Below are 25,000 nucleotides of genomic sequence, written 5' to 3' on the forward strand. Positions count from 1 at the left end.
TGTGGACAGTAGCGGTCTTATGTACCAGGTGGCTACCATCATTTATCCATCATATCTGTCCTAATGGCAATGTTTGATTCAGGATTCCCAGGGCTAAGGAGTGTGGTCACCGCTGGAGATGTTTATTTTTCTCTAGTCTCTAGCGCTGCAGAGCTGGAGCTGTCGTATACGCACAACCTCGCAGAATTCCCTCTGATTCCTCGTTGGAGTACACTACCTCGACTGGGTCCATGAGTGCACCCTTGGAGTGACCCCACGCAGAGGCTGGTACGTCCCTCATAGCCAGGACTGACACAAAGAGAGAACGACAGACAGAGAGAAATAAATGATATTAAATCCATGAAATATATCCATGTTATTAACTTCACCTGTCAGTGGTTTTAATGTTATGGCTGATCGGTGTGTATGATATGTCTAACATAGCTGAAGGTACAAAAAATTTTATTGTTACACAAATATTTATGGATGAAATAAGTTGATTGATTTTTTTTTTCTTCTCAATCACACTGTTGATGTTTAGCTAGATCTCAGCTCTAGCCTGTGACACTTCCTACCTCGAGAGACTGCGGCCGTTCTCTGGTCAAGGCTCCACGCTCGTCAGCTGTGTCAGACTCAGGCTCCGCCCCCGGGGGTGGGTTAGTGGGTACAGGTGGAAGAGGTGTGCACGTCTTCAGAGTAGGACCGAAGATTTGGTCTTGGTGTGAGATCATGAACTCCACCAGCAGGGCCTGGTAACTGCTTTCCAAAAGGGCGATCATGGACACGTCGCCTGACACAAGGGGGCGCAGGAGAGTGGGGCCGAACACGATGCCCAGGTTACCGGGAGACATCTTATTCTCTTCACACTCTGAGATCCTGAGAAAGAAGGTTAAGTAACCACTAGGTTATGGAGAACGGTACTGAACGGTTATCACAGGAGCTTAGGTTAGGCTATGATATTTACTAAAATCTGCTAGCTTTCAGTACTTTATCAAAAGAACATTATCTTTTTTTCCTGCCAAAGTACCACACATTGTATGAGAGAAATGTCCATTCTTATTTTTAATAGTAATAATAGTATTATAAATAGTAGGAGTGATTCATATACTCAAATAATATTTACGTTATATAATAAAACCATATTTATAATGCTTTTATTTACATTATTTCATAGAATAGATCATTATATCTTCATATATTTATATGCTATTTAAGACTTTTGATTTGATTGAAGATTTGATCAGAATTTAAGAGCGGGAAGTTTCTATTCATCCAACGTTTCACGTCTTTGACACAGGCTGTGCTGATGGACCTGGTAAACGGATACCTATAATTGTGTATCATCAGTTTAGAAATGAAAGCCACCAGGACATATAGTATAAATAAAGAAGAATAGGTGGCCTACTTGTCAATGTGGCTGCACATAAAAACAAGAGGAGCCTAAAATAGCTTCGTGGTACACCACATTGGGCTTTTTATCTTCTGATAAATCTTATCGGGTGGTCAAGTTTGTGAGTTAAGATCTAAACCATGAATGAAAACCTGTCTACCTGCGTTTATAAGCATGCACATTGAAATATTATGGTGTGTTTTAGACTTTACTAATCATAATAAACTATATTCACATGGCAGTCATCAGTAAGAACTACTAGCCAATCATAGTGCAGGAGGCGGGGCGAGCAAAAAGACAGTGAGGTCAAAATGGTAATAATTAAAACAGAGTTAATTAATTCAATAAATAAATAAATAATTTGCATTTCGTTTTTTAAAATTTATTTAGTCCTGCCCTGAATAAGCTACTCAACATAATAGATGTTTACATGTAGTCCACAAGGCACAATAATAACTGAATTTACACAAACGAACCGGTTCAAAAGTTTACACACGCTCGATTATTAATCCCGTGTGGCGTTACCTGGATGATCCACGGCATGATGTGTTTATGTTCTGTAAGAGTTCTTCACGAGTCCCGTGTTTATCCTGAGCAGTTAAACTGCCCACTGTTCTTCAGAAAAATCCTCCAGGTCCTGCACATTCTTTACTTTTCTAGCGTCTTCTGTATATTTGACTCCTTTCCCCACAGACTATATGATTTCCAGATCCATCTTTTCACGCCGTGGACGACTGAGGGACTCGTACACGACTATTACAAAAGGTGCAACCGTTCACCGATGCTCAAGAAGACGACACGATAGATTAAGAGCCATAGGGGTGTAAACTTTTGAACAAGATGATCGGTGTAAATTGTTATTGGAAAGGGGTGAAATATATAGAAGATGCTGGAAAAGTAAAGACTGTGCAGGACCTGGAGGATTTTTCTGAAGAACAGTGGGGGGTTTGACTTACGTTTAAAAATATCTGCATGAAAACAGTCAAACTGGCAACCCTGGTGACTAGGCGGTCTTTTGCTGTAGGACATTTCCATTTACACTACAAATGTCCTGTATATATTCGGTAATCTATTACGAGTGGATGATCACCTATAAATATGCAGATTGCGAGTGTATTAAGTGTGTTACCTGTGCAGGTGAGCCATCATGTACTGCAGCGTGCTGTAATTACAGGGAGGAAGTCGTCCTAGAACCTGCTTCAGATTGCTCAATATGCTCTCCACTATCTGAGCACTCTCATCTGAATGGTCTTTCTCGGTGAGCTTCTGAATGTCTTTTCCAATGTTGATGAAATCGTTGTAAAGGTCAAAGGTCAGCAACGGCTCAGGAAGCTAAAAAAGAAAAAAAGAGCGAAGGGATAAGCACACATACCGCATGTTACCGTATGTCATTTCTTCTGATAATTGAAGTTTTATTCTTAGTGAACGATGCGAGGTTTGACAATTAAAAACCATGCAGGACGTACGTCTTTGAAAAAGAGCTTGAGAACGGAAGTGATGTCATGGGGCGAGAGGTCCGAAAGGTCGACCTGGTCTTTCTGGGTCTCAAAAGCGTGACACAGTTTTAGGATTCTGGGTTTTGACCCACTAATCCGATAAACACCCTGCGAGAGAGAGAGAGGGAAAGAGAGAGAGAGAGCGAGAGAGAGAGAGAGAGAGAGAAATGCAAGATAAAGAACAAAAATGTTGCAAGACATCCCAAAAACATCCTACAATCAGTTTATAAGACCAACACTAATCTGTCTGCGGATCACAGACCACAGAAAGACTGTGAGTGAGTTAAAATATGGAAATTAGAGCTGCTCGGAGATGGAGTGACTCGAAGGATAAATTCCCCATTCAACTAAAGACTTGAAAAACTGCTTCTAAAAAAACTGAATTTCCAACCACCAACTAGGAAAAAAACAAACAATGAGAAACACCCTCAACTGGGAATTCCTTCTTGGAAGACCTTTGAGACCTGGGCATCATATCATCATGGCTGCTGTAGTTTTTCTTTTAAGTCCCCATGGAATCAAAATGGAAGTTTTATGGTTTTTAATATGAATATGTTCGCCTATCTATAAGCTAGCGTGCTCCAAAACGATGCCGAAATTCGCATTTAGAAGATATACGCATTCACAATTTACACTCTCTCTCTCTACAGCCGATACGGATCAACCATTTTGATGACATCATTCTGCACTTCAGCTTCTCATCAGGTTTTCTCTCCAATCCAGTGCTCTCTAGAATCAGAGGTGTCCCGCCCCCAACAGTTGTAAGTTTCCTGGCTGTGACGTAAACAAAACACTACTGGCTATTTAAAAAGGGGGAGGAGCCACTCAATATGACTTCCCATTTCAGGGGAAATGACGTCAACACATCGAATAATGCTGCATGTTTCAAGGCACTTCACAGGGACTTTAAGCGACATTACAGAAGTATTTGCTTTAGATCGACATACAGTGCCCTCCAATAATATTGGCACCCTTGGTAAATGTGAGCAAAGAAGGCTGTGAAAAATTGTCTTTACTGTTTAACCTTTTCGATCTTTTGTTAAATAAAAATCACAAAAATAATCTGCTCTCACGGATATAAACAATTGCAGACAAAAAATAATCTTTGTTAAATATAGGTGTGCAACAATTATTGAGCTTCACATTTCGAGGTCCACGCTGGTGGACTCTCCTCTTCAGTTCACCCCACAGGTTTTCTATGGGGTTCAGGTCAGGGGACTGGGATGGTCAGGGCAGGACCTTGATTTTGTGGTCAGTAAAACACTTTTGTGTTGATTTTGATGGATGTTTTGGTTCATTGTCCTGCTGGAAGATCCAACCACCTCTGGCAGGTCCTCTGGTAGAAAAACAGCCCCAAAACATTAAAGATCCACCTCCATATTTAACCGTGAGCATGAGGTACTTTTCCATACGGCTACCTCTCTGTGTACCAAAACCTCCTCTGTGTTTATTACCAAAAAGCTCTGTTTTGGTTTCATCTGACCGTAGAACCCGATCCCATTTGAAGTTCCAGTAGTGTCTGCACACTGAAGACGCTCGAGTTTGTTTTTGGATGAGAGTAGAGGCTTTTTTCTTCAAACCCTTCCAAACACCTTGTGGTGATGTCGGTGACTTCGGATTGTAGTTTTGGACACTTTCTGACCCCAAGACGCAACGAACTCCTGCAATTCTCCAGCTGTGATCCTTGGAGATTTTTTGTCCTCTCGAACCGTCCTCTTCACAGCGCGTTGAGACGATATAGACACACGTCCAGTTCCAGGTCGATTCATAACATTTCCAGTCGACTGGAACTTCTTCATTATTGCCCTGATGGTGGAAACGGGCGTTTTCAATGCTTGTGCTATTTTCTTATAGCCACGCCCCATTGTGTGAAGCTCAACAACCTTTTGCCGCACATCACAGCTATATTCCTCGCTCTTACCCATCGTTATGAATGACTGAGGGAATCTGGCCTATGTGTTACCTCAAATTTATACCCCTGTGAAACAGGAAGTCATGGTTGAACAATTTCCGGTTCCTAGTCATCCAAAATATCAGTGGGAATATACTTCACATATATTTTTCTCATATGAATTCATAGGGGTGCCAATAATTATACCATAACTATATTTAACAAATATATATATATATATTTAAAAATAGACCCTGTTTTGTGTTTGCCATTGTTTGATATCCATGAGAGCAGAGTATTTACACCATTGGAGTGGCTAAAAAACGGTAAATAGTGTGTATGGTAACATTAAATAAATAAGCTACTGCTACTGCGAGAGGGTGTCACTAGTGTAGATAAATATCAGCTTGAAACCTAGAAAGCTAACTTTGCAGATGTTTTCCTCAGCGGTCTTTTATAAGGATGATTTCGGGGGGGGATGATGTCATCATCACGCCAGGGATCTACTAAGAAACAACAATTTCTGTCCCGCTCAAGGACACACCCAGCAATGAGACAGATATATCTCATCTATATTTAAAAATACAAACAAACAAAAACAACAACAACAACAACAACCAAAAAGCTGACTAGAAGATCTATTTGCGTTTTTTTTCTCTTCTTCTCATTGGCGAACACTGGAAAACATTTTCAGAATGTTTGCTGCAAAGCTTCGTGACCATAAGTTTAATAAGAACTCCCAAAGATTCCTAGTAGCACACGATTATTTATTTATTTATTTGGAGTTTACAATACAGATACCCACAGAAATCTAACCACAGTATTTGATCCTGCACTCTGTGAGAAACCTGTAAACCTGTAAAGGAGTTCTCCGTGTCAGTAATGCGTGTACCTGCACGGTCAGTGCTCGGCTCTCGAGCTCTTCAGTACAGCGCTGCACGATGAAGGGAACGTCCTGCGGCTGCTCTCTGGGCAACATGGAGAACTCGATCCCAAAGAGAACCCCCCTCCTGCGCTCACACTCGATCTGGCACAGATCCAGACACTTCCTGTGCACCATCAAGCCACACTGAGGGCCGAGAGAGAGAGAGAGAGAGAGAGAGAGAGAGAGAGAGAGAGAGAGAGAGAGAGAGAGAGAGATATTTGTACGTCACTATTTAAATGTAATCAAATGTGTGATATTGACCACGTTAACTCCCGTGTACAAAAAGACAGCTTGGATTAAGTCTGATCCCGTCCACTGGAGGTACGGACGTTCGCAGACGTTGGACATTTTCAGGATTTGATATAACACGGATCAGATTTGACACACAGTACAAACGTCCGTGTGAGCCCGAGCGCACACTAAAGCCATTCGAGTCAAATGGAGACGTAAGAAAATATTAAGAAAGCCTAAAATTGACGGGAGTATTCTACTTTTATGTATGATAATATAATTTGTAATGAACATTTCTGCAAATTAGAAACAAATGCAAAATAAACACGAGTTCGTTAGTGCTCTCAGACTTTGGGATGCCACGGTATAATGTGATGATCTACACTTAGGGACAAAATATTCCTCACATGTGTTCCACATGTTTTTCAGCTTCTTTGAATAAAAAAAAGAAAAAAAAAAAAGAAAAAAAGTGATGTTGTGTATTAACATTGTTAGAAAAAAAAACCTGTTAAAGAGTTCTTTGAATATTTAATGGTTCTCGCTTTCTTACAAATATTCTACCTGGACCTGTAGGGAAAGTCAAACCCTCTGTAGTACGCACGATTCAACACGTTAAGCGTCGTAAGACTTAAAATCTAAAACTACAACAACAACAACAACAACAAAGTCAAATGAAATTGCATTGTGAAATGAAATAAAGTAATATACTAATATTAAATGTAAAAAAAAAAAAAATCTACAAATAAAATAAAAAAACAAACAAACTAGAAATTGCAATGAAATCTGAAGCCAAAAATATGACAAACGACCAAAACTGCGGTAAAAATCAACGAAAATTAAGCTAAAAACAAAACTAATAAAAAACAAAAAACACTGTAATACAACTGGCAAGTAATTATTTATCTAAGCAAAACATTCCATGAATTTAAAGCATTAATTGTGATTTTTATTAAGTAGTGGAAATATTATTATATTATTGAAATAATATGCAATATAATATGTTAAATATTATATATCTGTCCATTTTCTATACCAGGGTCGCAGGGAGCCTATCCCAGAGGACTCGGGGCACGGGGCAGGGGGACACCCCGGACGGGGTGCTGACCCATCGCAGGGCACAATCACATACACACTCACACACTACAGACAATTTGGAAACGCCAATCAACCTACAATGCATGTCTTTGAACTGGGGAGGAAACCGGAGTACCCGGCGGAAACCCCCGAAGCACCGGGAGAACACGCAAGCTCTGTGTACACAGGGCGGAGGCAGGATTCAAACCCCCATCCCCGGAGATTTTTTAAAGAAATCTTTTAAAGAAATCTTTCAAAATGCTTAAACACGTCAGTCCCGTGTTGTCGCCCCTCCTGTCTCACCTCCTCACACTCGATGCCGCTGACCAGGATAAAGTTGTCGCACAGTTTGCACTTTTGCATTTTGCTCTTTGTTTTCTTGAGGCGGTGAGTGAGAGCTGCCCGGGACGTGGTGCGCACTTTAGAGTAGGTGCCGTTACTGTCGTTTAGAGGATCAGAACTCTCTGTGGAGGAAAAATAGGAAAAGCATCATCAGTCCTGCTACAGCTGTGTGTGTGTGTGTGTGTGTGTGTGTGTGTGTGTGTGTGTTCTCTCACCAGCTTCAGCGCTCAGTTCTCTCTCGTCCAGGTCATCGGAGGACACGGTTCCAGTAGACGGAGCTTTCGGCAGCTTATTCATATGGGCTTCAGGACCAAGTCAGTCAGGAAGTAAACAATAAATCAGTAATAATGAAATAAAAATAATTACACATGTATTTATTCATTTCAGCATATTAGCGACAAATAGGCTCGAAAAGTAACCGAATCGAATCGATATATAATGAATCGATTCAATAAATGAATATTATATATAATATAATATAATATAATCATTCATCTAATTAACAAAATTGATGAAATAAATTGAATCGATATATAATGCTAGTCAGTAATAGCAATAGTCAGTAATGAAACAGATTAGAATGAACGTGTATTATCATAAGAATTAAGTATGTACCGTTTTCTGGGGAAAAAAGCACGTGTTTTGGTTTTTTTTTTAAACAGAATATTAAAATATTTCTAGATTTAAATTCCATATAAGGAAAAACAGCAAAATTGGGATTCGTCTTTACTGACAACAATGTATTCTTGAATACATTTAAATGAATAGCGTATTATTACTTGTGCGCAGAAAACAACTCATGGCCGAACGAAAATATGAAATAATTTATTTTCCTTTTTAATTCATATTTACTCAAAAACCCTCATTAAAAAAAAAAAAAACCTAATCTTTATGAATATGACCATTGTTTTTGTTTTATTGCTTATATATTTATATACAAACAATAAAGTAGAAAGTAAATATTCATTTTCTTAAAAAAAAATGACTTTTAAAACACTTTAATAGATATTTAATGACTTAATGACGGATTATTTAATACCATACGTGGCCATTTTACATTTTTGTTTGTATTATTGTTTGTAGGTTCAATAAATAAATGATCAAAGAAAAAAAAAAACCTAAATACATGGTCATGTTTAAAAAAAAAAAAAGTATTTTGAAAAACACTTTTAAAAATTAGTATTTAATATCGCACGCACGCACGCACGCACGCACACACACACACACACACACACACACACACCTTGTGTTTGACCCATCTAATGTGTGTGATAATTGCAGGACATGAATTCCTCTGTGAAGGATTTGGATCTGGTTGTATCTATGTAAGAAATAAAGTCGAATGTGATAAACGTCTCACCTGGACTGGAGAGAGACTCCAGGCTTCCTCCGATGCTGTCACTGTCGCTGTATGCGATGCGTGCTGTTCCTTAACCGTACAAATAAAAACATTTCACCCAAAGACTCAGAGAGATTTGAATCAGTAACAAATAACGGTATTATCGAATGCTGGAACTCTATCATTAAAGCAGCGGTAAGCAGTTTGGACGTACTTCCATCACTGTAGCGCTTCATGTCCTCGGGTAGAGGATACGAGTCCTGCAGCGGCGTCAGGGCGTTACTCACTTTACGAGTTCTGTATAAACAAACGTCAGCGTCAGATCTGGAGGCCAGTGTCGCCCGAGCACGAAGCATGCTTTTATTATTGTTACACCACAGCGCAGCTGAATTCTCCAGTCTGATTGTTCAGAAGGTGTGTATTATTTGCGTATAACCGCACGGACAGAGAGAGAGAGAGGGAGAGAGAGAGGGAGAGATAGTTTGAGAGGGAGAGATAGAGAGAGAGAGGGAGGGAGAGAGAGAGAGGGGGGAGAGACAGAGAGAGAGAGATAGAGGGCGAGGGAGAGAGAGAGAGGGAGGGAGAGAGAGACAGAGAGAGAGATAGTGAGAGAGAGAGCGAGGGAGACAGAGAGAGAAAGAGATAGTGAGAGAGATAGAGAGCGAGGGAGAGAGAGAGAGAGGGAGAGAGACAGAGAGAGAGATAGTGAGAGAGAGAGCGAGGGAGACAGAGAGAGAGATAGAGAGAGAGGGGGAAGATAGAGAGAGAGAGAGGGAGAGAGAGAGAGATAGTGAAAGAGATAGAGAGCGAGGAAGGGAGAGAGAGAGAGAGAGAGCGAGAGAGCGAGGGAGAGAGAGATAGTGAGAGAGAGAGAGAGAGGGAGAGAGACAGAGAGAGAGATAGTGAGAGAGAGAGCGAGGGAGACAGAGAGAGAGATAGAGAGAGAGGGGGAAGATAGAGAGGGAGAGAGAGAGAGATAGTGAAAGAGATAGAGAGCGAGGAAGGGAGAGAGAGAGAGAGAGAGCGAGAGAGCGAGGGAGAGAGAGATAGTGAGAGAGAGAGAGAGGGAGAGAGAGAGAGAGGGAGAGAGACAGAGAGAGAGATAGTGAGAGAGAGAGCGAGGGAGACAGAGAGAGAGAGATAGAGAGAGAGGGGGAAGATAGAGAGAGATAGTGAGAGAGACAGAGAGCAAGGGAAAGATTGAGAGATAGTGAAAGAGATAGAGAGCAAGGAAGGGAGAGAGAGAGAGGGAGAGAGACAGAGAGAGAGATAGTGAGAGAGAGAGCGAGGGAGACAGAGAGAGAGATAGAGAGAGAGGGGGAAGATAGAGAGAGAGGGAGAGAGACAGAGAGAGAGATAGTGAGAGAGAGAGCGAGGGAGACAGAGAGAGAGATAGAGAGAGAGGGGGAAGATAGAGAGAGATAGTGAGAGAGACAGAGAGCAAGGGAGAGAGAGAGAGATAGTGAAAGAGATAGAGAGCAAGGAAGGGAGAGAGAGAGAGGGAGAGAGACAGAGAGAGAGATAGTGAGAGAGAGAGCGAGGGAGACAGAGAGAGAGATAGAGAGAGAGGGGGAAGATAGAGAGAGAGAGGGAGAGAGACAGAGAGAGAGATAGTGAGAGAGAGAGCGAGGGAGACAGAGAGAGAGAGAGGGAGAGAGGGGGAAGATAGAGAGAGAGAGAGGGAGAGAGGGGGAAGATAGAGAGAGATAGTGAGAGAGACAGCGAGGAAGGGAGAGAGAGAGAGATAGTGAAAGAGATAGACAGCGAGGAAGGGAGAGAGAGAGAGCGAGGGAGAGAGAGATAGTGAGAGAGAGGGAGAGAGATAGAGAGAGATAGATAGATAGAGTGAGAGAGGTGTGACGGAAGCACTGTTTATCGTTGCTCTAACATGACAACAGGAAGTAAGTTTTCTCTCTAACGTTCCAGAACATTATAAAGAACTATTCGAACGTGTTAAATGAGCAAGGTGTCATTAATAAATGAAACGCTGTACTCATTGACAAATTGCTGTGGAGTAACACACTCTGGACTCCGCAGCTACACCACAACACAATGTTCCCAAATATTTACTCAATAACAGGACCTCCCTAAAACTGTGGACCGTCACCAGGGACAGAGCTGTGAAAAAGTATTTCTTCCGATTACAATTCGGACAATAATCGTGTCACACATACATTTAACAAACATATATTCTAATAAACCTATGTTTTGTTTGCACTTGTTTCAGATCCATGACAGCAGAGTATCTTTGTGAATTTCATGAACAATAAACAATAACGACCATTTTTCACCTCTTGTTCTGAGGGATGAACTCCTGGAAGGTGAAGGTCTGAAGGGGCTGCTCAGGTCCGCACTTCCTGGAGATGTAGAGCAGGTAGGGTTCTCCGGGCTCGCACGGCCTGCAGGTCAGCTCCAGGTTCATGTATCCTAAAGGGATCGGCTCCATCTGCTGTCTCTGGTAGAAGAACATGTTCACCGTCACCTGTGTGGAGAGATCATGCGATTAAAATGGATTATTTATTTGTGTTACTTCACCTTATAGGAATCTTCTATACTAACCATGACATGTTTAGTCATTTGTAAAATAACAACAGATCTCTCATCCGTTTTATTACTGTCACGTACAAAACCCGGTGACCGAGCTGTTACTACGGAAACCGTAAGGTGTTCGAACAAGTGCGTTAATATAAACCTGTGATTTCAATTACAGCTGGAAACACAGTCCGGGCTGCTGTTTTAAATTGATCTAAAGAGTAAAAAACATCACCTGAGATCTGTTTCACACACACACACACACACACGCACGCACGCATGTAAATAATAAATAAATAAATATCTGCACGAATGGCAGGCTCTCGAGTTTAGTTCCCGGGGAACGTGCTCCTACCTCTTTGAGCACGTTGTCTCCTTGGCAGATGAGCTTGCGGGTGTGGACGATGATCCTCTCCTTCACTTTCTCCAGCTCTTCCTGATGACCCTTCGCATCGCTCACACACTGCCTGTATAATAACTCAGCCTCTGAAACCTTCCATAAGAGGATACAAATATACACAACATGACGTAGATCATGACTGATGTTCTTGTGGAAAGAACAGAACCGACATGTTTTACTGATTGAAATCATCCTGAACTCAGAAATCAGATTTTTCACTTGATTATCTCTTCATGGATGACGTTTAGGGTCAGGATTGTTAACACAGCATTAAACGAGCATTTTCTTGGTTTAAAAACAAACAAACAAACAAACTGAAAAACCTGGGGTGTAAACCATTTAAACCACAGAACCTTCAGGACAGAGTTTCCAGTTTCATAATAAATAAATAAATAAATACATCTTATCAGCCTGTCTCACGGACGTTCCGCTACTTTAAGATGTAACTATAAATGGATAAAAGTTATGATGGGTCATTCTTTAATAAATTCAGAATTGTAGTCATAGACAAGATGCTTTGGAAAAGATGAATAAAACACTTTTGGGGTGTGCTGTAATAGGAAAATAATGAACTCTGTGGTGCAACAGTAGCATCACACCATGCCATCATACGTTTACACGGACAGCGGTAATCTAATGATTGACCTTATTCTGAATAAGACGTATAATATTCTGATTAAGGTGTTTACATTTAGAATCCTCCTTTCATGTTCCCGTTTTACGTGTTATAGAACTTAATTAGATTAACGGCACACGTCATTACGTCACCGCGCCACGCCGTCCGACGTCCCTCCGGAATTTCACGTATCGACGTACAGTTGGTCTTCGTTGTGGTACCGTATACAGTTTTGGGTGTTTTTATTATTAATTCTACGAACGCTTCGAGTGCGGTTAATTATTAGTCGTGCTGTACGTGCAAACAGACGACTGCTTGAAGCCGTGGGCTGCGTCCCAAACCGCGTACTTACCGTCTCTATAGTAACTCGGATACGTGTATTTCACTTCCTACTATATAGGAGGTAAGTACGCGGTTTGGGACGCAGCCGTGCTCTCTCGTTTGAGCGCTGCCGTGTGTGTACGTGTCCTGTCGCAAAATGCGGTGAAAACTCCCACACGACGTTAACAGTGTGATTAAGGTGTGTACGTGTCTGTAATGCGACTAAAACAGGAATACTCCACACGTCTTAATTCGATTTGTGATTACTTCGAGTACGACTTTAGTCGGATTAAGGTCATCAATAATCGCCGTTTACATGCTCGTTTCTTAATCAGAGTATCGTCTTAATCGGATTAAGATCGGATTATTATTGTCCATGTAAACGCACTGACTGGTTATTTATATATAACAGCACACCCAGAAGTGTTTATTCCTTATATATAGTCCTGAAAGTTGCTCTATAGGTCCTCATACTGATGAGATTTTGGTCACAGTATAACAAGGCTTTAAATCAGTCTGTATGAAGGACCTTTTGCGGTCTGTTGTGGCGAGATTGATGTACTGCGGCCTTGTACGTGTAGAATGCACGAGTGTTTTCAGTGCTTTACCTTGGACTGAGCCTCATCTTGAGACTTCCTCCTCTTGTCCAGGGTCTTTGTGCCGCTGAGTTCATCGACTCCTTTGGCAGTCATGGCTTTGGCTTTCTCCAGCTCCTCACAGCGCTGTAGGTACTGCTGTCGAGCTCGCTTCAGCGCCACAACCGCGTCGTTCTGCATCACACACACAACACTCATATTAACATGAAGAGCTGAGGAGTATGTTTGGATGTAGTAAGCGCGGGTAAGTGGTGCTACAAACCATTCTCTTCTGCTCCCTGGTCCACTGCTCTTTAAACTCCCGACGCCACTTGTCAATCTCATTACGCTTGGCAGACAAAGCCTATGGGACGATACGAAAAGAATGAATCCGTCCTTTATATTATATCCATATCCACCTTTCACTCGATTTACACCAAATTCGCCAAGTTAAGCGCTTAGAGCGAGGGATTCAAACCGGAAATCGCATGCATCACAATTCAGACCTCAGTATTAATGACTAAAGGTACTAGGGGGAAAAAATGCTCACTCAAGACGGTCTCCTCGACCCCCGAGTTCAGCAAGCGGCGTCAAATCAACATGGCTTCTCATAGCGTAAACAGTGCACACCGTAGCACTTCTAACATACAGACGTATTAAATCTATAACACTGACTGTACAGTTCGCCGATCCGACGAGGTAAATATACATCACTCGTCACCGTTAACCGGCTACATCGTTAGCTGCTAACAAAAGACGAGCATGATTTTTCCCCCCTACTTTCTAGCTCAAACGCACGGAGGTGGAACATGTATTGCGATAGGTGATTATTTCAGTCGTATGTAAGTGTTTTCAAACAATCTGAGACGGTCACGAGCGGGGCAGTTTCTACCAAGACTCATGATTCACGCCTTATCTAATCAGTACTCAATCTTTAACCTTAAATGCGTTTGATTAATCCTAGTGCAACTGTCTGATCGTTTCCTGGAGCGATAATATTGTTCTGAACCGTACACACAAAACCGACAGAATGCTATTTTAGGGCGAAAAAAAAAAAGTTAGTGCGGCTGTGGATCAGGCGGTAGAGCGGGTCGTCCGCTCGATTCGTGGCCCGCATGACACCACGTGCCGGAGTGTCCTTGGGCGAGACCCTGAACCCCAAGTTGCTCCCGATGGCAAGTTAGCGCCTTGCATGGCAGCTCTGCTACCACTGGTGTGTGTGTGTGAATGGGTGAATGAGATCCAGTGTAAAGCGCTTTGTACAACCGCTAAGGTTTAAAAAAGCGTTATATAAGTGCAGACCAGTTACTTTGTTCATGTTTTTAATGGTGTATATTAATGAATGCTGAAGCTCATTAATTCATTCGATGTACTTATTGTAAAACATTACAAGACTAAAATAACGACAAAAAGAATTGTGTTAAACTTTATCAACCCATAATGAATGACACGTGAGGTTCTTGCCTCTTCGTGTGAAGGCAAAGCAACGAATACTGTTATGCCGTCTCATGAGGTTCGACATAAGCCTTGCTTTAAGCTTCAAATATTTATACTATTTATATTTATAATATTTATATTTCTTTTAATGTGCAACCTAGAAAATCAGATTAAACACTTAGCAGAGATAACCTTTTCCACACGTTTCTATCAGTGTTGTCAGTGTTTTAACGCACAAACAGCTGAATTTACGGCATGCGGTTAAAGGAAAATAATCAACTTGGGGTGGTATTTCATTATTTTCCCATAACATCAAACCACAATGTGGTTTATTTCTGACAAAGCCACTGAATATATCCCAGAGAGCTTTTGAGGTTGATATCTACTGTACACGTTAGATGACTAGTTGCTGTTAGCTGATCAAATAGTAACAGTACTAGTTAAAGAGCTGTGATGTGATGTGATATGATACGATTGAGTACCTGGTAGCATCGTTGGTACAGGAGCTCAGTGGTGTGTTTGGCTGATGTGCTGCTCTTCAGGTCCTGCTCCAGAACCATGCTGTAAATCGACTGCAGCGGCATCAGGTCCTAAACGCAAAAACAAACAAACAAACAGGCTTCACTAATGACGTTTGAACTGTGAGTTTCGGTAGATTCAGTTCAGCACATCCCTGCCACACACACCTGCTGAGCAATACAACACTTCGTGGTTTCCGCTGCCTTCGTGATATTCTTGGCATATTCTTGCTCTATAAAGAAACCAAGATCAGATGATTAATACATACATCACGTGAGGTGCGTGGGAAATCTGCATTTCATATTCTTTTCAATTTCATTTCATCTTCAGTGTTAAACAAAACACCGTCATGTTTACATGATATTAATAACAGCAGGGCAGTGTGTTTTATTCCTTCTGTAAAGTGCAGTAAAGGTATGCAGAGCAAGCTACGCTCTGAAAGTAGGGTAAGGTGACGCGAGATAAAGGTTAAAGTAGACGAAAGTGAACGTGTGCAGCGATGTAAGGTAAAGCTGATGGTGTCTACGGAATATAAAAAAAATAAAAGTCCACTCTCACCCAGGGTGATTCTCTTGTCGATCCAGGTGAGGAGGTCCTTGGCGTAGCGGCACCACATCTTGGCGTACTGTAAGGCGAGCTCCACGCCGCCCTCGGCGCGACACATGGTCGCATCAGCATTCTGGGCTGAGAGCGAATACATCAGCATCATTACGAGCCGTGTGTTACACCTGCCTCACCGTAAAACACCCCAAACTCACCACGGGTACACCTCCTGCCGCCTACTGACTTGAAAAACCTGCCAGTATCCAGTGTACAGTCTAGGTGTCTCTTAAGTGGCTGGAATTTGACGTGTAAATAGCCCGGCATTGACAATTTTCTTTTATTTAGTCAGCGTTCAGCGTTGTTGTCTAAGTGTGATTGGTGTGTAGCTGAACCTGTTCATCTTTTAAATGGGGCATCAGCTTAGTGACTGTCAACTGGATAAAGATAACCTACCGCCCCTCCCCTTTCCTTTCTACTTCTAGCCACCCCGCTTTTAGATTTCTCGCTTAAATTACGTAATGACGCCTCGTGCACTTCTGGTGCTATACCTTTAAATACTTACCCCTCCCCCGCACCCACCCATCTATCTTCTGTGTCTGCTTGCAGTTTAATCTGCATTTCTGCTTTAATCCTGTGGTAATCCTGTTAGTTAGCTCGAGGAAGGTTGAAGAAGGGAATTAAAGTGCTCTGGGAATACTGGGCCGGATCACAAAAAGGGCAAGATGCTATATATATATATATATATACACAACAACAACAATAATGACAACAACATGCAATGACAACAATAACAACTACAAAGACAACAACAACAGAAACATACTACTACTACAACTACTACTACTAATAATAACTTAATGAATGAATTAATAATAATGTCTAAAATACATATTCTCCCAATCAGTGGTCATTATTGCCGTCTCACCTTTACATTTATTTACATTTACTCATTTAGCAGACGCTTTTATCCAAAGCAAGCAAAGCGATAGATCACGCAGAGAACGATACGAGTAGTGCTACTATACAAGATCTTTTAAAGTTCTAGAGAAGCAAAGTGCGCAGAGTCGAGGTGTACGAGCCAGAGTAAGTGTTTTTTAAAAAATTATTTATTTATTTATTTATTTTTTACGGAAGAGGTGGGTCTTTAGCTGTTTATATGAAGATAGTGACAGATTCCGCGGTCCGGATTGAGGTTGGAAGTTCATTCCACCACTGAGGGGCGGTTATTGTGAAATAATTAGAACAGTTAGTGTTCTTAATACCTAGAACATGTCAGGAATTTAATACTGAGAGCTAAACTTCCTGTTGAATCAAACACTTACTGCTTGTAAATAGTGAAGTGTAAATGAGCAGCGAGAGTGTGCAAGACAGATCAACAACTATTTAAAAATGGGTTGATGAGGCGGCCATTTTAATGACGATGCGTTTAATTATTGTATGTAATATCAGACATAACTTAAATCATAACGTAGCCTATATATATATATATATATATATATATATATATATATATATATATATATATATCACATGGCCTTTACTGCGACAAACAAAGAAGACCTGATAAACGATGAGATCAGTCGTTTCACTCAGACACATAAATACAGGTGACGAACTGTGAGTCATGGCTTCGTTTGAATGCTGTTTATGACTTTGAACATGTAGCTGTATTTATAAAACAAGCACACACACACACACACACACGCAAACAAACGCTTCACTCTTTCTCTTTCAAGCATTGCGCTAGGGATGTACCCGACATGCCACCATCTTTTTCTTCTTCATCAGGACAGACCAGTGTGCTTTCCACGTCTTCACTCTGCACAGAGCAAAAAACAAAACCTTCACAATCCAGACCAAAAACGCTGATTAAACAAACAACAACGAGTTTGCATGAAGTTTATTATTTCGCCTTACAGACAAATCATCCAACGTCGTGTCTACTGTCTCTGAGAGCGACTGAATATCAGAGTCTCCGAGTAGCTCCTCCGGAGACCTGAAGAACACACGTCACACATGCAAAGATGTTAATAATCAGTTCATTAACTACTGATTGTAATGCAGTATAGTCTTCTTAATCCTTAAGTAAATATATGACTCCCAATATACGTAAAGTGTGCACTTGAGAATGAACCTCGATGACAGTTTACAGTGTTAAAATCTTGCACTGCGACATATTTACATGCAGCTGCACAAATAAAGAAGAAGACGACGTAATCGTAAAGATTCCCATCAGCCGCTTTCACACTTCTAGCATGGTGACGCTTGCAAACTCTCAGTAGCTCAGATTAAAAATAAATAAATAAATAAATAAAACTACGACTATTTAAAGGCTCTCTGACCAAGCGAGCAAATCAAACAAACCTGCCTCTCATGCAGCATTTAGCAAGGAATTAAACACTTGCTGTTATAGGAAAATAATGAAAGGTGTGGTGGTGTGTTGGGGCCTGAAATAAAGTTGATTAATTTCCTATAATGGTACATGCCAAAAAAGTCCTCTTAATTCCTTTTACACCACAGAGATTTGCCAATATTTACAACTTCTTAAAGAGTGTACTTTTATTTTAAACTTGTAGGTATGTATATGTACTGTAGGTACATGTCCAGGTCGTGGAATGTACGCAAAACCAGTAAGTGCTAGTTATCACTTACATAACGGCAGCGACAAAAGGTCCTTCCTTCAACGAGTTCTCCTTTTCTGTCCCTTCATTTTACTGAGAAAGCTAAAAGTGAAACTGTCCTGAAGAGTTTCCCGTTGGGGAAAACGTACTGTCACAAAGCGCTGACAGTGGAGACTCCTTCCTTAAATGTTAAACAACCATCTCCTAACAGAGAACCTCACCATGTCAACGACGACATGCTTTTCAAAACAGATACAGATACGATCTCTGTGTAAGTACGAAACGATAAGGTATTAGAACGAGAGCTTTAATATAAACCTGTGATTGGCAGCTGTACTACAGTCAAGGCTGCTGTTACGGGAAAGAAACACCTCAACACCAATCAGATTCGAGAATTCAACACCACTGTGGTACAGGTAAATTTATACCATAGTGTTGTTCAAGGCTCAATCATGTGATTTTTTTTTTGTAAAAAGAGGTAACTTTCAGCTCAATAAAAGAAGAGAGGCTGGTGAGGGAAAAACTGTTTAAAGCTGCCATAATGTAAGTGAGAACAGGAAATAACCTGTTACGTAGATGTTCCACAACGTTAAATCTTACTAATGTAATCACGGCCAAGTTGCTGTGGTGGAAGAGGATTAAAAGATGTCAAGACATGCTGTTATTGGAACGTCGGTGTGGTAACAGTAACTCCAAAACCCTCCAGCCATAAAACCCTAAAACCCTCCAACCCTAAAACCCTCCAAAACCCCTCCAACCCTCTGACCCTAAAACCCTCCAAAACCCTGAAACCCTAAAACCCTCCAGCCCTAAAACCCTCCAACCCTAAAACCCTCCAACCCTAAAACCCTAAAACCGTCCAACCCTAAAACCGTCCAACCCTAAAACCCTAAAACCGTCCAATCCTAAAATACTAAAACTGTCCAACCCTAAAACCATAAAACCCTCCAACCCTAAAACCCTCCAAAACCCTCCAACCTTCTGACCCTAAAACCCTCCAAAACCCTCCAACCTTCTGACCCTAAAACCCTCCAAAACCCTCCAACCTTCTGACCCTAAAACCCTCCAAAACCCTAAAATCCTCCAAAACCCTAAAACCCTCCAACCCTAAAACCCCCCAAAACCCTCCAACCCTAAAACCCTCCAAATCCCTCCAACCCTAAAACCCCCCAACCTTAAAACTCTCCAAAACCCTCCAACCCTCTGACCCTAAAACCCTCCAAAACCCTGAAACCCTAAAACCCTCCAAAACCCTCCAACCTTGTGACCCTAAAACCCTCCAAAACCCTAAAACCCTCCAACCCTAAAACCCTCCAACCCTAAAACCCTCCAAAACCCTCCAACCCTAAAACCCTCCAACATTAAAACTCTCCAAAACCCTCCAACCCTCTGACCCTAAAACCCTCCAAAACCCTGAAACCCTAAAACCCTCCAAAACCCTCCAGCCCTAAAACCCTCCAAAACCCTGAAACCCTCCAACCCTAAAAACCTCCAAATCCTTCCAACCCTAAAACTCTCCAAAACCCTTCAACCCTAAAACCCTCCAAATCCCTCCAGCCCTAAAACCCTCCAACCCTAGAACCCTCCAACCCTAAAACTCTCCAAAACTCTCCAACCCTCTGACCCTAAAACCCTCCAAAACCCTGAAACCCTCCAACCCTAAAACCCTCCAAAACCCTCTAACCCTAAAACCCTCCAAAACCCTCCAACAAAACCCTCTCCAGCACACCACCTCGAATTTGAAGGTAAACCAATAACAACACAGCAGCCCGAAGCATCTTATTCCTTACTTATTTCAGATTTGTCACACTCTTGCTATTTACATTGATATTTATCATGTCTGTCAAATGAAAGCAATGCCACGGAAGAGCCAACAGTGCAAAAAAAAAAATCCAAAACCGTAGGAAAATTGTATCCAGTATGAGGGTCTTCGACTACACACGTTTGAGAACCAATCTTTCAAGAAGAATTATTAGCCTTTAGCGTGAGAGTGTGCTAATCTTCTCTGCAATGACGTTAACTTCCTGTTAGCCACATTAGCATGTTCAGGTAAACAGACAGTAGGTTTACGTACGGGCTGCAACATAAGGACAGCTCCAAGTTATCGAAGTCCCGTAAAATCTCACTGTAGCGTTTCGTCGCGGGTTGTCTCGTGAGGACACAACCTTCTGAAAAAAAGAAGAGAGAAAATGTGTGAAAGGGTGTCACATAGTTAGATTCATATAAGGAGTATGAAGGCATTCAGATCGTCCACGTATAAAATATCACTGAGCAGTAGGTGAACTGAAACTCTGTCACCTTCTGTACCATAACCATGTATACCATAACGCTGTTGAATTCTCGTTTCTGATTGGTTGGAACACATTATTGTTTCTACAATTTAAAAAATAAAAAAACATCACTAGTTCTTCATTAGTTCCTGATTACTACATGCCTTAACTCATTATGAGTTCATATTTAAGTAAGTATTAATTCAAGTATTAGTGTTACCGAAAAACGTATAATTGTTGATTACGGTGAAGTTTTTTTTTTTTTTGTAAGGAGACGTTTATTTAACATGTCTGGAAGGAGTCTCCAGTGTCGGCGTGTTGTAACAGTCAGAGGTAAAGCTGTAACTGTTTCGCCGCACGGACAGAGGAGTTTATGCGTTGTGATTTGAAGCTTTTTTTGTTTGTTGGTTGGTTGGTTTTTATTAACTTGAAGGGAAAATGGAGGAACAACTATTTACCGCTGTTATAATAGTAAGTTACTGTTTAACAGGATGTTCCACAACATTAAAAGTAACTAGAAATGGATAAAAGTTTGATGTGTCATTCTTGAATAAATACAAAAGAATGCAATCACTGGCACGTATCTGTGATATTAGAGAAATACAACACCTCAGGATGTGCTGTTTAGTCAGGAAATAATCAACTTCCGGGAGGAAAGAGAAACTCCGCAGCACGACGGGTTGCATCACGCCAGCTCGTTGTTAATTATTTTCTTCTATCAGCACTACCAACAGTGTTGTATTCCTTACATAGTACATAAGAGAGGCTTATTAAAAATGCAACCAGGTGAAATTGAGCAGAAATTAATGTTTTGTACTGAACAAACTAAGTAAATACAGGAAGAGAGAGAGAGAGGAAAGGGGATGTGGGTTGACATGAGCTCACTGACAAATGTGGTGAGGTAGATTGTCCCGGTTAATTTCGCAGTGTATTTCCCTGTGTAAACTGTACAGTCAGGTTCATAAGTATTCGGCCAGGGGAGCAATTTGCGGAATTTTCCCACTCTACACCATGACGGTAGATCTGAAATGAAGCAGTAAAAATGTGATCGAAGTGTAGATGTTCAAGGGGTTTAACCAAAATATTGCATTAACTGTTCAGGAATTCCAGCCATTTTACAGAGTCCCTCCATTTTCACGGGCTCAAAAGTCATCGGACATTTGGCTGATATGCAGTTTCATGGCCAGGTGTGGTCATGTCGTTATTTCATGACAAATTACGGAGATAAAAGGTCTGGAGTGGATTCCCAAGTGTTGAATTTGCATTTGGTAGCTGTTCATGGGAACTTTCAATATGCAGTCCAAAGAGGTGCCGATGCAAGTGAAGGAGGCCATTGTCAGGCTGAAAGAACAAAACAGACTTATCAGAGAGACAGCAGAAACTTCAGGACTGGCCAAATCAACAATTTGGTTCGTTCTTAAAAAGAAAGAATGCACCGGTGAGCTCAGTAAGACCAAAAGGCCTGGGAGACCACGGAAGACAAATAAAGTGGATGGTCCTAGGATTCTTTTCTTACTGAAGAAAAACCGCTTCACAACGTCTTGCCGAGTCAAGAACACTCTCGAAGAGACAGATGTGTCTACAAACAAGAGACGCCTTCATGAATGGAAATACGGACGGTTTACCTTAAGATGCAAACCACTGGTAAGACTCAAGAACAGAAAGGCCAGATTAGACTTTCCTAAACAAAAAAAAAAACCTCTAAAAAAAAAAAAAAAGCCTGATTAACTTGTACTGGAACGATGGTAAGAGAAGAGTTTGGAGAATGAAACGAAGTGCTTGTGTTCCAACGCACATCACGTCTTCTGTCAAACATGGTGGAGGAAGTGTTATGGCATGGGAATGCCAGTTGAACTGGGTCACTGGTGTTTATTGATGATGTGACTGCTGATATAAGTAACAGGATGAATTCTGAAGCGTATAGAGCTGTACATTCTGCTTAGATTTAGTCAAATGCTGCAAAACTGATCGGATGGATATGCTAGTCATGTGCAGGACTAGCACTACGTAGGGCTAATGCGTTAAACAGCAAATAAAATATCATATAAATAACTTAATATTTACCATTAGCTAGTTATGTTATCTATTGGTTAGCCATTAGCGAAACTTAACTCAACATACTTTTGTTTTTTTCTTTTCCTTTGATGAAGTTCATGCCTTTTAGAGAGATAAAGAAAGGAGATGTCTCACATCACATACGAGTCGCTGTTTACATATCGCTTAAACGATGGCTTATTCATACACGTCGCACACGGATAGCTACAGCTCTGACTACATTGTGTAGCGTGAGACAGTCCTGGCAGATGAAGAATTGATGTGAGTCTCGATCGAACCTGATCGGATACTTCAAACTGTAAAGTAAAATGTGCGAAAGTCTGTTCACTTGACATATACTTTGAAGGTTTGTATAAAAATATACATGTCTTGGCCTGTATCTGCATGGTAGTAACAAACGGGCGGCAGTCAAGAAATGAATATCTAAAAGGTGATCTGTAGTAATATATTTCTAGTGCATATATCCACTTCAAATTCACACACACACACACACACACACACAACATCTTTTGATGTAAAGGTTAGATAAAAAATAATTCAGGTTCGAGATGTAAATGCTGGTTTAAGACAGAAAGATGTTCTTCTGCTAATTTCCTCGCCTCGGATTGGTCGGGAAGATTGCAGGCGAAAAGTACGGTAAAGGTCTGGTAAAGGTGAAGGCGTTTCCTAAAGTTTTCTGGAACAACAGCTCAAGTGGAAAGAAAACTCGAAGACTTTAAACATCCCCGTCACTACGATTGGTTGGATCATATTTAAGTGGAAATGTCATGGAAGCACGACTAAAAACAGCGTCTCTGGACAGGTGCACCATGCAAGATTTCACACCATGCTCTCAGATTAATGATAAGGAAGGTGAGCGAGACGTCAGTAATCACTCGAATAGAGTTGCAGGATGACCTGAAAGCAGCAGGAACTTCAGCTTGTCGTGTTTGGAGAAAGAAGTGTCGTCACTGTGAAGCACGGTGGTGGTAGCGTCAGGACATGGACCCGTTTCTCTGCGCGTGGTACTGGGACATTCGAATCTTCGAATGAAAAATGAATGGAGCGATGTACCAGGAGTTCAGTAGAGAACTGAATCTCATCAGCCAAAAAACTGAATCTGAAAGAAACAACCCCAAACACGCAGCCAAAATACCTCAAGGACGCCTAGCATGGCCGAGCCAGTCTCCTGACTTGAATTTCATTGAAACTTTATGGAGGGTTTTGAATTCGTCAGTCCGTCAGTGGGATCATTGCAACCTTTGAGGATGATTTTCCAAGAGGAACTGTCCAAAATTTAACCACGATGCTGCAAAAAGGGAATGACTTCCTATGGTAGATGTCCTAGAGCTACAATTACCATCAATGGCTTTGCAGCATTGTTCTAATGTTGTTGTTTTTTTTTCTGAACATATCTACATTTGTTCACGCTTTTATGCTGTTCCTACTTATAAGTAAAAAAGAAAAGACACTGTGTGTGTAAATTTGAAGTGGATATATGCACCGGAAGTACATTAAATAACAAAGAACAGAAATATCGCAACACTTATTTCCCCTCACTGTACATAGACGCCATAATACATGTTAAATATATTGTAAGCGCATGAATATATTATGAAAACAAAACTTCTCCGTGTTGTGAAACACACGACAAATGTCACCAGTTTTGCAAGAAACAGTGCTTCTGAAACTGCCTGGTGGAAACTTTTTTTATACTCCACTGCAATGTTTACTACAGTACGTCTTCATCTGTTACTCAAGCACACTGCAAAGTGTGTCGCTAGATTCTTCTTCTTCTTCACATGTATGCATGTTGGTACTTTATCGGACCGTACACTCATAAATCATAGATTTTCAGACACACAGTCAAACCTCAACAGTAAACACCTGAGGAAATGATAAACTCTGTCTTTCAATGCTGTGCTCCACTTTAGTCAACCACATCCTGCGTGCAGGCGGAGACATGATGTGCTGCAGGAGCACTTGAGAACACTTGTTTTTTATTAAGAGATCATTCCATTAAGAGTGCCGCAGAACGGCGCAGGATAGAGGAGGAACAAACAAACAAACACGGAACGCCATTCATCTCTATTCGGTAATGTGGGAGAGCGTTTCTTCACCGGAGATGGTCAGTGTGTCGGTGTAAGTTCCCTGAGGAACTCGGTGTCATTGTAAATATGTCACCAAGGTCAAAGTGGATATGACTCACACACACACACGCACACAGAGCAAATGAAAGCCTTAATATTCCGCATATCATGCATGAACTTCCACTTTATAACTGATTTCCTCATTAAATTGTAGCACTTGATACGACAACTGTGAACTCAGCTCCATTTTATTAGCACGCAAGATGTTGTAATCCTGTTTCTGACTCTACTTCATGTTGTTCATATACACTACTTGTTTTAAAAATAAATAAATAAATAAATTATGATAGATAGTTGATCATCACCTAAGCTACA

General features: G+C 41.1%; 1 protein-coding gene across 1 annotated transcript in view; it reads right to left on the reverse strand.

Moving 5' to 3' along the window:
- gmip (GEM interacting protein) overlaps positions 1–25,000 on the reverse strand; it is a 27,847-nt gene that overhangs the window by 590 nt on the left and 2,257 nt on the right. The window contains exons 2-20 of the mRNA XM_017455063.3: positions 20,306–20,399; positions 17,528–17,606; positions 17,366–17,429; positions 15,626–15,751; positions 15,235–15,299; positions 15,031–15,138; positions 13,395–13,475; positions 13,145–13,306; positions 11,555–11,692; positions 10,959–11,149; positions 8,882–8,964; positions 8,689–8,757; positions 7,544–7,630; positions 7,290–7,450; positions 5,649–5,825; positions 2,836–2,973; positions 2,499–2,701; positions 555–855; positions 1–288 (exon numbers count right to left, since the gene is read on the reverse strand). The exon at positions 1–288 is cut by the window's left edge and continues 590 nt beyond it. Of these exons, the coding sequence (XP_017310552.1) occupies positions 277–288; positions 555–855; positions 2,499–2,701; positions 2,836–2,973; positions 5,649–5,825; positions 7,290–7,450; positions 7,544–7,630; positions 8,689–8,757; positions 8,882–8,964; positions 10,959–11,149; positions 11,555–11,692; positions 13,145–13,306; positions 13,395–13,475; positions 15,031–15,138; positions 15,235–15,299; positions 15,626–15,751; positions 17,366–17,429; positions 17,528–17,606; positions 20,306–20,399 (2,339 nt within the window). The 3' untranslated portion in view covers positions 1–276. The remainder of the gene's footprint in view (positions 289–554; positions 856–2,498; positions 2,702–2,835; positions 2,974–5,648; positions 5,826–7,289; positions 7,451–7,543; positions 7,631–8,688; positions 8,758–8,881; positions 8,965–10,958; positions 11,150–11,554; positions 11,693–13,144; positions 13,307–13,394; positions 13,476–15,030; positions 15,139–15,234; positions 15,300–15,625; positions 15,752–17,365; positions 17,430–17,527; positions 17,607–20,305; positions 20,400–25,000) is intronic.

This window comes from Ictalurus punctatus, chromosome 24 (assembly GCF_001660625.3).
Source record: "Ictalurus punctatus breed USDA103 chromosome 24, Coco_2.0, whole genome shotgun sequence".
Lineage (NCBI taxonomy): Eukaryota > Metazoa > Chordata > Actinopteri > Siluriformes > Ictaluridae > Ictalurus > Ictalurus punctatus.